This window comes from Callorhinus ursinus, unplaced genomic scaffold (assembly GCF_003265705.2).
Source record: "Callorhinus ursinus isolate GAN/ISIS: 27379988/994484 unplaced genomic scaffold, GSC_fseal_2.0 scaffold34, whole genome shotgun sequence".
NCBI classification, from domain to species: domain Eukaryota; kingdom Metazoa; phylum Chordata; class Mammalia; order Carnivora; family Otariidae; genus Callorhinus; species Callorhinus ursinus.
Window position 1 is genome coordinate 2,777,586 of NW_027397096.1, and position 13,123 is coordinate 2,790,708.

The 13,123-nt window shown below is 49.5% G+C and overlaps 1 protein-coding gene across 2 annotated transcripts in view; it reads left to right on the forward strand.

The window, feature by feature from the left end:
* SLC6A4 (solute carrier family 6 member 4) overlaps positions 1–13,123 on the forward strand; it is a 32,853-nt gene that overhangs the window by 15,240 nt on the left and 4,490 nt on the right. For both annotated transcript variants that reach the window (XM_025851539.2, XM_073879330.1), the window contains 10 exons: positions 450–669; positions 1,444–1,582; positions 2,105–2,239; positions 2,559–2,662; positions 3,948–4,075; positions 5,051–5,163; positions 5,804–5,935; positions 6,919–7,018; positions 8,587–8,687; positions 12,635–12,802. In XM_025851539.2, the coding sequence (XP_025707324.1) occupies positions 450–669; positions 1,444–1,582; positions 2,105–2,239; positions 2,559–2,662; positions 3,948–4,075; positions 5,051–5,163; positions 5,804–5,935; positions 6,919–7,018; positions 8,587–8,687; positions 12,635–12,802 (1,340 nt within the window). The remainder of the gene's footprint in view (positions 1–449; positions 670–1,443; positions 1,583–2,104; positions 2,240–2,558; positions 2,663–3,947; positions 4,076–5,050; positions 5,164–5,803; positions 5,936–6,918; positions 7,019–8,586; positions 8,688–12,634; positions 12,803–13,123) is intronic.

The following is a 13,123-nucleotide window of genomic DNA, read 5'->3' on the forward strand; positions in this document are numbered from 1 at the left end:
CAACCAAAATAGGGCGCCTGGGTGGCTCAGTCGGTTAAGCGACTGCCCTCGGCTCAGGTCATGATTCCGGGATGTCAGGATCAAATCCCCGACCCGCAGGGAGTCTGCTTTTCCCTCCGACCCTCCCCCCTCTCATGCTCTCTCTCACTCTCAAATAAATAATATAAAAAATAATAAAAATCTTAAAAAAAATACAAAGCAACCGAAATATAAAGAGTTCAAAGCAATAACAGCGCACACACGTCTTGCAAATCCATCTAAGGAATTTACCATCCCTGTCCGCCATCTCCCAGTCTTTTGGGGAATGAGGGGAATGGCAGCCCCCAGCACGCCCCCTCCCCTGAGCTGCCGGGCCCTCCAAGGCCCCCGGGTCCGTCAGTCTGTCACTGTCGGGCCGCCCTGTAAACGTGCACCCCCCCCCCCCCCGCCCCGGTCCCCCTCTCTCCCAGGGATCGGTTACGCCATCTGCATCATCGCCTTCTACATCGCCTCCTACTACAACACCATCATGGCCTGGGCGCTCTACTACCTCATCTCCTCCTTCACCGACCAGCTGCCCTGGACCAGCTGCACGAACTCCTGGAACACTGGCAACTGTACAAACTACTTCTCCGGGAACAACGTCACCTGGACGCTGCACTCCACGTCCCCCGCAGAAGAATTTTACACGTAAGTGCATGTAAGTGAGGGTGGTCTGGTAGAGGCGGGCCACACTCCTGGGGCGTGGCTTCTGTGGCAGGAGGCGGGGCCAGGGGCTCCCAGGGAAGAGCCCTGGTATGCGAGAAACGAAGCTCTTCGGCAAGAGGAGTAAATGTAAGTGAGGTAGCGGCAGGGCCGGCCCCAGGCAGATGTGGAGCTGGGAGACTCGACCTCGAGTGCTCCCTAATCTGGCCCTGTGGGCTGTCTAATGTGCCCAGGCCGATCCCTTCCTTCACATCCCAGAACGACTCCGCGTCCAAACCACCCTTCCTCCTGGGCCCCCGCTCTCCCGCCGGTTGTCAGGGGATCAAAGCCTCCCCCTGCTGCCGTGGTTTGCAGCTATTCAAAGGGTTTCTGGTTTCATGTGTTCACTTCACAAGCAGGACCTACCCTTTGGAAGAAGATGCCTGGAGTACGGAGTACTTTTTAATGCCGGCATTGCGGGCAGCGGCAGCCCCAGAGTGTGATTTTGGGTGGCAAGGACCCACTACCCACACATACAAAAGCTGCCCCGGCCAGGAAAGGAGGTGCCTGAGAGTCGGCCTCGGGGGCTGAGTGCTCTTCCCAGGGGCTGTGGGCCGAATGTGCCGCTCTGTCCCCCAGGATGGGCAGGGCCCGCTCTTTCTGAGGCTTGGTGCCTTGCTCTGGTCCTTGCAGCACCTTGTCCGGTTCTTCCCTTGGCACCTGCGGGATCCGCTCGCTGCTCAGGTCATCTCACGGGCCTTTCTTTCTTGCTCACTCCAGGCGCCATGTCCTGCAGATCCATCGGTCTAAGGGACTTCAGGACCTGGGGGGGGTCAGCTGGCAGCTCACCCTCTGCATCATGCTGATCTTCACTGTTATCTACTTCAGTATCTGGAAGGGTGTCAAAACGTCTGGCAAGGTGAGGAGGACTCTGGCTGCAGATCCTGACCTGCCAAGGGGCCCCAGAGGATTCAAACTCAGAACTCAGTAGCCTGGACAGCCATAGACACAGGGACATTTGTCCTTCAACACCAAACACGATTCGTGATGCTCAATTTCTCTTCACCAAATCTGTTCAAGAATTCTAGAAGTGGGCCAATCCCAGGAACCATTATATGATTTTTTAAAAATTCCTTTAACCCACCTGTAGGGTCACAATTAATAACCACGACAATAATTTATTGAAAACCCATGATGGGCCAAGATCAGTGCTTTATATACACTGGCTACTGTCTTGTCTTTTGCTGGGGTTTTCCCATATTGCAGGTGGGAAGTGGGTTTGGAGGTGGTAGTGCTGGCAAGCTGGCAATCAGATGCCCGTCTGATCCTAAAGGCTCTGATATTTCTGCCACATCACCCTGCCTCCTGTAGTTACAGAAAACATAAAAGGCACCAACATCCGCATACTGACAATCTGTGTTTCTACCCCCTTCCTTCACAGGTGGTATGGGTGACAGCCACCTTCCCTTATATCATCCTCTCGGTCCTGCTGGTAAGGGGAGCCACCCTCCCTGGAGCCTGGAGGGGTGTTCTCTTTTATTTGAAACCCAACTGGCAGAAACTCCTGGAGACAGGGGTAAGATAACAGGAAAACAATGGGCACCTGTCTGTCATTTTACGAACTGAAGCTAGCGCCCCCCCCATAAGGGGGACAGCTGAAATTTAGGCTCATTATTGCAAGTGTGCAATAACGTTTTAAATCAGGAGTGCAAGCATGAAAAGTACAGTCAAGGCCAGTGGATTGGTTTGTGTCAAAATGTGAGGAAGAGAAATCATATTTGTTTGTACTTGGTATGTGGCCGCCCCCGGGAGGAGCTTTGAAAGCTTGTTTTTCATTTTGCACAGAGAGTATGTCCCCGGGCTCGGCCCTCACCCTTATCTCTGCTGCCTTCCAGGTATGGGTAGATGCTGCCGCTCAGATCTTCTTCTCTCTTGGTCCTGGCTTTGGGGTCCTCTTGGCTTTCGCTAGCTACAACAAGTTCAACAACAACTGTTACCAGTAAGTATCTGGGGCTCCCCAGGCAAAGCTTGAAAGTGGGGTGAGCATAGTCAGCTGGCCAGAGGAAGGTGATCGAACTAATGGCCTCAAACTTGGCCAGGCCCAGGCACCCCCCCCAGGTCCCTGACCAGTTCCTCCATGGCCAGAGCACCTGCCCAGTCCATAGCCTCCCCCAGTCAGGAATTGAGAGAGGCGCCCCAGGCCACTTTGGTTTTGTGAGAGCTTCTCACCAAAAAAAAATTTTTTAAATTAAGAAACTCCACAGCAGATTTTAAAAAATTGCAACATACATTAAATATTTAGATTTCACTTATTAACGTGTTTAACAAAAGTTGTAATGTGATCATTTATTTATGTACATATTCACAAAAGTGTAACGATTGAGCTCTTTTTACCAATGTAAAATGCCACCATGATTTTGTCACAAAATCTCATTTCAGAAATTTCGACAAAACGGGGAGTGTTGTGCCAATTACGATTTCACTATCGCTCGTCATCTTTAGAGTTAACTTTGTTTGAATGTCTTCTCACAGATGGCAGTGTCCAGCACTCTAATAGTGCTGTTCGTAAGATGATTACAGAATTCACTTTTTCTTACAAAGGAATCCACAAGTACCCTAAGCAATGTGGCATTGCACTGGGACACCAGCCTGAAGTTGGATGACGAGGTCTTCTTTTAAAAGTATCAGGATATCCCAGTGACAGGCTTGTAACCTCATTTGCACATAATGTCAAAAGTCTAAATCTGAGGTACTTCATGAATGTGAGGCCAAGGCCCCCTCACGGCCCCGCCTCCAATCCAGACCTTGCTTCAGAGCAATTCTTTTTTTTTTTAAGATTTTATTTATTTATTTGAGAGAGAGAGCACAAGCAGGGGGAGTGTCAGGCAGAGGGAGAGGGAGAAGCAGACTCCCTGCTGAGCTGGGAGCCCAATGTGGGACTCAATCCCGGGACTTCAGGATCATGACCTGAGCCCAAGTGAGTTGCTTAACCACCTGAGCCACCCAGGCGCCCCCAGAGCAATTCTTGTTTGAAATCAAGAGGTCTGTGTGGTTCCAGTTCACCACAGGAGGTCATGATAACCAGTCCTGACCTACGGCTCGTCCCCACCGTGCTTGGTGCTACCAGCAGCTTGTGCTTGAAGCTACCAACCAGTGTGAGAGGCCGGGCCTGGGAGAACAGGAAGGGCCACCACGACGGGTCCCTGCGGGCCTTGGCTGGAGACAGATGCTCTTGAGACTCTCTCCTTGGAAATGTCTCAGTCCCCGTGCGTTTTCTGCTCCAGAGATGCCCTGGTGACCAGCGTGGTGAACTGCATGACGAGCTTCGTTTCCGGATTTGTCATCTTCACGGTGCTCGGGTATATGGCCGAGATGAGGAACGAGGATGTGTCCGAGGTGGCCAAAGACGCAGGTGGGAACTTGGGTTCTCTTTACGTCCCCTTGCTCCCGCTGAATTGCTTGGCTGCTCTTTGGGTCCTTATAAATATCTAACTTTTGAATTATTTCTAAATGTTCCTTTAAACATTGCCCAAGGTTTTAGAGAAACTTACCGCCTTCTGTGTGCTCAGCCATGATGGGGATGGGGCAGCTCCCCCGAAAATGTGACTTGGATGAGGGCTTTTAAAAAACCACTGGGTTTGGGTCCGGCGATGGGTCCAAGTCTAATAAGCAAATGATTACTAACCCTTAGAATTTCCCCTTGCAGAAAAAGAAGATGTAGATGACATATCACTCTACTGTATTGTGAGGTTTTCATGGAAAAGGAGGGACAGATATTGAAAAAGTGGCCATGGCAGCTTGTGGATGGAATCCCAGGGCTTTCTTGCCAACAAGCCTGTCTTTGGCCTGATGCACAGCTCTGATCATCCCCGTACCCCAAACTCAGGCACCCCTGTCTCGCTCGTGAGAGGTGGAGGACGTGTCCCTCACACTATCAAAAGGGACTTTAAAATAGTGGGAGGTCTTTATTCCAAGGCCTCTATGACTCTTCGGAAATCAGTTCACATTTCCTACTATTCTGGAGCTAACGCCATCAGAGAGAGCTAAATGCTCTAGAGCTATCAGTCTTGGCCCTGAAAAAAAGCTCTGAATTATGATATGGTGGAAAGTCTTACTCCTGTGTGCAGCTTTGCTAGTCTTAGGGTCTTGGGTTTGTCTCCATTCCGCCCCGCCCCCCATTGATTGAGGGTTCACACTTTTCAAGATGGCTACTGTTCCTTCCCTGCCTCGCATGATGTCGGGACAGTGGGATGGTGTGGCGTGTGAGGAAGCCTCGTTCACGTGTAAGGTCTCGTGACCGGAGTTGGTGTGGCTGAGGTTCGCCCCGAGACATCTTCGCAGGGCAGGTGTTGGTGACCACCTCCTCCTCTGTCCCGCTCTGTCTCAGGCCCCAGCCTCCTCTTCATCACGTATGCAGAAGCCATAGCCAACATGCCAGCATCCACGTTCTTTGCCATCATCTTCTTCCTCATGTTAATCACACTGGGCCTGGACAGCACCGTGAGTGAATGGGGAGGGAAACCTGGCTTTCTGGAGGAGACAGGGGATGGGGGGAGGAAGGTGCACGTATCCCTCCCATCCTGGCCAGCCCACGTGGTGTTGACTGCCCCCTCCCGGTGCTCCCTCCGCCCCTGGCTCAGGCCTCACCACTGATGCTTGTGGCCCTCGAGGACATGAGAGGGTCATTAATGGGCTAATGAGGGTTAGGTGTCCGCACAGGCCAGGGCTCAGATATGTGAACTGCTATTACTGTGCACTGTCCCTGGACCAGAGGGCAGCACCTAAAGGTCCCTCTTGTGTCCTGGTACCCTGCTGTCCTGCGTTTGGCTCAGCACCTCAGCACATTCCTAGTAGCGTGGGATGACTCTCAGCTTTGAGTTGGCCTTTCTGGCACAACCAAAGTCTCCCCGATAGACCTCACATACAGAAATCCTGTCCAGGCGCTGTATTTTCTTTCCCTGATGTCCTTGGGGGTGGGTCCTAAGTGACCGTGTAAAACAGGGTGATAACATTGCCAGTGAGGGCTGGGGTGTATGGGGGGAACCGGTCATGACCAGCCACCCTCTGGCCTGTTCGCTGTCCTTGAAGGTAACAGACTTGTCCCGAGCCTCCCCTGTGACTGCTTGTGTGTCCCTCTCAGTTTGCAGGCTTGGAGGGGGTGATCACAGCTGTGCTAGATGAGTTTCCGCACATCTGGACCAAGCGCCGGGAGTGGTTTGTGCTTGGTGTGGTCATTACCTGCTTCTTTGGATCCCTGGCCACCCTGACTTTTGTGAGTACCACAACCCCCAGCTTTGAGTAGCCTCTCCTAGGGCAGCAAAGCCCTACAAGGACCCTCCATCCTCCGTGGGAGCCCTGGCTTGGGGGCCAAAGTAAGAGGGGTTGATCAGACACAAAGGGGTTGATCAGACGCTGTTTCCGGCAGCGTCTGTGTGTAGAATCTGTGCCTGGTGGCTGGAGGTCTTTGCGCCCTACTGTAGACCGAACTAGATTTCAGGCTTGGCAGGGTGTCTGCAGAAGAACTAAGATTTGCTTTTCCAGTCTTTAGGGCTGCTTTCATGGGATTGCTGCCCTGATGTCCTGATATGCAGAATATCTGGAGGCTGGCATCTCATGTTTATAATCTCACTTTGTCTCCTCCAGAGAATTTGCAATGTGAAGTCAGACCCTCTCCCATGATTTTTTTTTTTTTTGCTAGCTGAGGCAAATAAGGTAAAACAGAATGCCAGGCATTCCAGGCTCGTGTCCTCCTGACTCAAGGCAGATTTTGAAGACCTGCCTCTTCAAGCCACGACCCCAGAGGCTCTGGAGCTTCATTGGGGTGGAGGTGGGGGGCCCTGAGGAGGACCCAAGGGATTGGTGAGTTAAGACAGATGGCAAAACCAGGACCAATGTGCTCAGCGTGTCTGGTATGGTGAACTTGCCCAGATTCAGTCTTTAGGGTAGAGTACACAGTTAAGTGCCACATCAATGGAAGAAAGTTGAAAACAGACCCAGGGGCTCTTTTGAGTTTGTGTCTTAAAGCTCAGTGGGAGAGGAAGCAAGGAGAGAGTGCTCCATAGGACAGGAAGAGATGTCCAATGGCATGAAATCTGGCCCATGCTGCGAGGGCCAGGCCAAGAGGCAGGTTCTGGGATATTTATATTAGGTCCAAGGCGGGAATGATCCAACGTTAAGAAGCTGCTTTTGGCCTTCACCGTAAAGAGGAGGCAGTGCCTCAGAGGGCCCTTAACCGTTTTGCCATCTCATTTCCAGGGAGGGGCCTACGTGGTGAAGCTGCTGGAGGAGTATGCCACGGGGCCCGCGGTGCTCACCGTTGCGCTTATAGAGGCGGTTGCTGTGTATTGGTTTTATGGTAAGATGCTTCCTTCCGCCAGTCGCGAGCCTTTCTACACCAGCTTGTAGCCACCAGAATAGAGAAGGGCTGATTTCATCAAAGAAAGCCGGGGCAGGGTACAAGATGTCATCTCCCCGGGGGTCTCTAAAGCCACCCCAGCAGAGTACCTTCTTCAGAAACAGGTCACCATTTCCTCCACACTCTGTACCACGGATTCCCCTGACTCGTGGGAGGATGCTGTTTCCTTCTGAGTTTAAACGTTCACCCAGCGGACACAGGCTGAAGCAGTTCCATAGAGCTCATCCTGGTGGATGCTGAAAGTGCTGATGGGCTCTAAGAATAGCACAGACAACAGAGAACTAGTGGATGGTGAATGCATTTGTAGAGGGTACAATATACTACTATTTTACAGAGCTCCCCACAAAGCCCCGAGATAGAGTCTAGGAGATTATCTTCCAGGGAAGAGGCAAGAATGTTCCTGTTTGGATTATTTACCTTGGTAAAATCCCCAATTCACTCCCTGTGATGCTGGGATGGAATCTGATAGGGGTGAAACTTGCAGGAGCACGGAGAGTAAGCTAACGTGGGTCCATTGGCAGGGGTCCCAAGAATCTGTGGGTGCAGATGCAGTTGGCCCAGGCAATTGCAATGAAGAAAACCATGTTCAGGGGCTCCTGGCTGGCTCAAGTCCATAGAGTATGTGACTCTTGATCTCAGGGTTGTAAGTTTGAGTCCCACATTGGATGTAGAGATTACTTAAATAAATAAATAAAATCTTGGAAAAAAAGTGAAAGTTAGAAAATCAGGTTCAGAGATACCTCTTTTCATCTTTAAAATCAAGAAGTGATTATTTCATTCTGAAAATGTATTGATTTCCCTAGTTCTATGGTAATAAAACAGCTTTAGCATGTTTCTCATTACACATAACATGAAGAAGGGGAGGCCCCATATTTTGAGTTGCACATGGGCCCAGTTTTTTAAAAAGAATTTCTCCCTACCTCCTCAGTGATTCAGATGACAGAGTTCAGAGTAGGTGCATCGCTGTGGACCTCGCTGTTGCCGGGGCTCTTGGGGAAGCGACTGCAGGGCACCCCACCTTCCCCTTCCCAGTTTCTCACCAGTTGGAGTTCTCAGTTCTCACGTTCTCATACTTTTTACAGAAGAACCTTGATCTTGATCTGGCATGTGAATGGGCAATCTTTTCTAAAAATTTCTCTTGAACATTTCCAATGTACAGTCCAAGTCAGTCTCTGTCAAGTGGGTTCACACTTCCTAGATAAAATTCAACTTTCCTTTTCTACAGTAACAATAAAATCAAACGTGTGCTGAGTTCTCAGAAATCAGTGCAGTGTGGGCACCAAGAGGGGGCTTTGGGTCCCTCCCCAAAGGTCCACCTGTTCCCCCGACTCTGCTTGCTATCAAATGTAGTTTTGTGACATGTCCGCTGTCCCACTTTCTGACCAGATTGGTGCCCTTGAGCCCCAGCCTTGGACAAACTCCAGAGATGCTACTGTCTCTAAGAATCCGGGGATAAGACAGTCCATGTCCTCCCTCAGTCAATCTCTTTCTCTTGTGGGTGATTTTAGGCATCACTCAGTTCTGCAGTGACGTGAAGGAAATGCTCGGCTTCAGCCCTGGGTGGTTTTGGAGGATCTGCTGGGTAGCCATCAGCCCTCTCTTTCTCCTGGTAAGTGGTCATTTCCCTCTCCTTCTGGCCGCAAAGGAAGATTCACCCAAACACTTGTATAGAGTAAACTGCATTGAAGTGTAACATAGATACAGAAGAGTGTGTAAATCTCAAGTGTACATCTCACTGCAATTTTATAAATCAAGCACGCTTTCACAGCAGAAACCATGCTAAGAAACAAAAATATGACCAGCCCTTCAGAAGGCCCTCTAGTGTCCCCTCCCGGTCACTGTTCCCCCCATGCTTCCCCACTCTTCTGACTTCCAGAGCCGTGGAACGTTAGTCTGGGCTTGGGTCCCCGCTGCCTGTGTCCATCACTCCCCTGCTCAATGATAATGATAAGTAACATTTATTGAACATGACGTACCAGGCCAGACTTTGGGCCAAACGTGCACCTGTTGCTCTCTGAATCCTTACAACAGTCCTATGAAGAAGCGTAGTCCCGATACCCCATTTTACAGTTAAGGAAATTGAAGCCTGGAGGGTCCCAGGTCACATGACAGGTAAGACCTGCTCAAGACCTGGGAAGGATTTCCTGAGCTGCTCTCGAAGGCCCTGGGTGGAGGGGTCCTCGTAATGTCGTATGCATTTTCTTCAAGATGCCCCACACGAAAGTCCTCAAGCGTGGACCTGAGTCAAAAGTAGAATCCATTTAATGCCGAAGGACCTGGGTGAGAACATTCAGTTCCAAGCATTGCCTCTTTGCCAAGATGTGTTCAGCACTCACTCCCCCAGGCAGCAAGTGCCCCTGCTTACCTCCCGGTGTCCCTCCAAAGGAGAGACACTTGCCCCAAGATGGTGAAGCTCCCTGCTCACATCCCACATGTGCTCTGACGTAGCCTGGGGGAAAGTGACTCCGTGCCTGTGGGCAGGGATCACTCTCCAGCTCTTTGATTTAACTGTAACTTTATCTTGGAGGGAATTTTTTATCTTTTAGAGCCAGAGGGCTTGTCGGACTGGTCCCTCCATCCGGCTCCAGCTTGTTAGGAATGTCTGGACCAAACATTTTGTCTTAGAGACATCTTTGGCTTTGACATAGAGATAGCTATTCCTTCCCCGTCTTGTTTAAAACAACAAGGAGTTCTGTTTTGACTTTCTCTGGGCAGCCCTTTGTTTGGTACTTTTTGTACCCGTATGTCTGGACACTAACATATAAGATGAGCAGGACGTTCCTTCTTGCCTCTGCAATGTTGCATGAGTCTCTCTGTACCCAGAATCCCTGCTTGACTTCCATTCCCCTGGACCCTGGAGGTTTCCAAAACCAAAATCAACCATTGCTCCAGGCAGCAGATAATTCTCAGCACCGGGTGGCTCTGGGGTGTGCGCTGGGCTCTAGTGTTCCCCTAGACTTGGCCTGGTAGTTCCTATTATCTTATCAGCTCACTGGTGCTTCTAGATAGATTAAAAACACATGTATATTTTTCTTTCAGATTTTTATTTAAATTCTAGTTCATTAACAGACAGTGTAATATTTAGTAGAGTAGAACTTAGGAATTCGTCACTTACATAAAAGCCCCGGTGCTCATCACAGCAAGCACCCTCCTCAACCCCCATCACCCACCTGGCCCGTCCCCGATCCTCTCCCTCCAGCCACCCTCAGTTTGTTCTCTATCGTTAAGGGTCTCTTATGGTTTGCTTTCCTTTCTCTCTTTTCCCCCTTCCCCTATGTTCACCTGTTTTAAAAACATGTCTTTTTTTAAATCCAGGAGTTTTAATTGTTTTCAGTGAGGGCGTTGGCATGAACCACCTAGCCTGCCATCACTAGATGCAGAAGTTCTCACATAAATGGATTAATAATTTATATTATTACCAGTGCTTCTTGATAATCTACTTAAATCCTTTCATTTGGTTTTCAAAGGAAGAGGAGACACTGCATTAGTTCCTTGAGGGAAGAAGCTAGATCTGTTTGTTTGTTGACTTTAGTATTCCCCACACAGGGAGGAAATGATGTCCGGGGCTGGGATTTGGGAGAGGCAAGTAGAGGCGTTCTCCACAGATGTCAAATTGAAGGGGGGGGGGGGGGGGTGTTTGCCAAAACACTCAGGAATCAAAATAAAGACTATTTTACCATAATATTTTTTTTAAAAAAACCAAAATGAATGCAAAAAAGTCCCCCGTTAGCAGATTTCAACATTTTAAATAAACAAAAGATCTGACCCTGGACTTGCCTGTCTCACCTCACTCACCTTACCCTGATCTGGCCCTGCCAGATCTTGTCTTTTTTAAAATATTGCACTAAAATAGTACTCCTTGATTACTAAAATGGACTTAACTGTTGTGCCCCAGGTGCGTGCCTCACATGTGCCACCTCGTCCTGGCCCCAGGCTTTTAGTACTTTAATCTCTGTGAGCCTCTGGTTGTCTTGCAGCCTGGGTGGGCGTGTGGTGTGCAGTCAGTGCGTTCCTGTGCCCAGCAAAACTCACGCACGGATTTGCGTTGAGGCCTGTCACTCCTAGTTTGTGAGATGTTTTACTCACTTCCTCTAGAGGCAAGTGCTCCAGGACCCAACAAAGAGAAGGCAAATCCGTCTTCCCCTTCTCGGTTTACTTACCAGATCCCTGGCTCTGCGCTTTTTAAGGCTGCCTTCAGTAAACAATGAGTAGCTTACTAAAAATACTCTTTTTCACCGAAGCCAAGTTACGAAAAAAGAAATATATATGAGCAGGCAGGGCCGTCCGTGCACAGGGTTTGTCTGGAGCAACACACACTAGCTCCCACAGGAGCTTGAGGCCTCTCTGAACTGCGCTGGATTTCACACACCTGCCATCAAGATGAGACGAGTTATAGAGGGGAGGGCTCCTCACCGTGTCCGTGCCGTCGTTCCGTGTTCCAAAGCTATCTCCCTTAGTAGCTGGGTCTAGGGGTGAGGAGGGTAAGTCCGGAGGAGGGTCTGCGATCGGCCGGGCTCCTGTTTGGAAAAGCCTCCTCCCAGACTTAGGATAACACTGTTGGGAAGATGGCTGTGTGTTTAACAACTTCCCACTTTATTACCTGCAGACAAAGAAGAAAAGATATAAATAGATGTTTAACCACACAAATAGTTTACCTTACTGCTTTCTTTATGACTATGAAGTAATAAAACAAAATTAAATCAAGAGCAATAATGATTTCGGCCCCATGGTTACCAGGCAAAAACTGGTATTTATGTTCTCTCTGGAAACCAAAGCAAAATAAGAAAACCTATAAACTGAGCGTTGGGAGCACACCATGGCATTTTTCTTGGGAGACATTTTCACTCGAATTTTCAAGTAAAAAGTACACAAAGTTGTTTTTTCCTTCCATGATTCCATTCATGACGAGGGCCTGGGGCAGGCAGTCACTTGTGGTTGAGACACGTCGTGGCAGAACCCAAGCTAAGGCGCTCAATGCAGAAAGCAGAGAGCTCAAGAAAAGGGAAAAGAGGGAACACATACCCAGGAGCCCAAGGCCTCTCCAATCTTGAGAACCTTAGAATCTCTCCTGGACACAGGTAACTTCCATCTGACAGCTGAGAAATGCAGGAGGAAATGAAAACAGAGCCCAGACAACTATGAGGCCTTAGGACTGACAGATGCTGTGGGGAGTCATCCAGTTTATTCCTCCACTGTCTGGCGAGTCGGGGCCCAGACCACTCTTCATGGTTGCCAGTCTCTTCCCCTTTGCCCTGAAAGGGTTGCTTTAACTCCTCAGAAACAACTTTCTGAGAGCTTGGCATCCCCGCTCTAAGGGTTGAGATGGGGGTGGAGAGGAAAATCAATATAAACACCTGGCTGTTTTCCGCTTGCAGCTCGCGAGGCACAGAAATGAGTGAATTCTATGAGTCAGAGTTCAGTCGAGGATCTGTCACGTTTGGGGGGATTTCCTGAAAGGATCTCACCTTTGGCACTTGGTGTTCCTGGTATCAGAACTGCCCCCATCTGCAAGGATGTTGTTATGATTTGTAATGTTTCTTGGCATTGCTCTTTCAGTTCATCATTTGCAGTTTTTTAATGAGCCCGCCACAGCTCCGACTTTTCCAGTATAACTATCCTCAGTGGAGTATCATCCTGGGTTACTGCATAGGAACCTCATCTTTCATCTGCATCCCCACATATATAGCTTACCGGCTGATCATCACTCCAGGGACATTTAAAGAGGTAGGTGCTAGTGTGTGTGTTCAGACTAGTAATTGTTTTGGGAGAAAAGGATTTTCTGGTTGTGCTCTATTCAGAGGAGATGAGTCCCCCACCAGTTGGCTCTCCATCTTATGTATTTACATGCCTACACCAATGTGCAGACCTGTAATGGCTGCCAGCCCCATGAGCCTTAGATGCAGTGGCAAAAGAGAGAGCTGGTTATTTGCATGCACCAGAGCACACAGCTTGAGGTGTGGATAGCATTCTAAACTTATCAAATGACTACTTTGCCTTCTGCTTGCCACTGGGCACGGGCATCAGATCTGTCATGTCTGCAGCAAT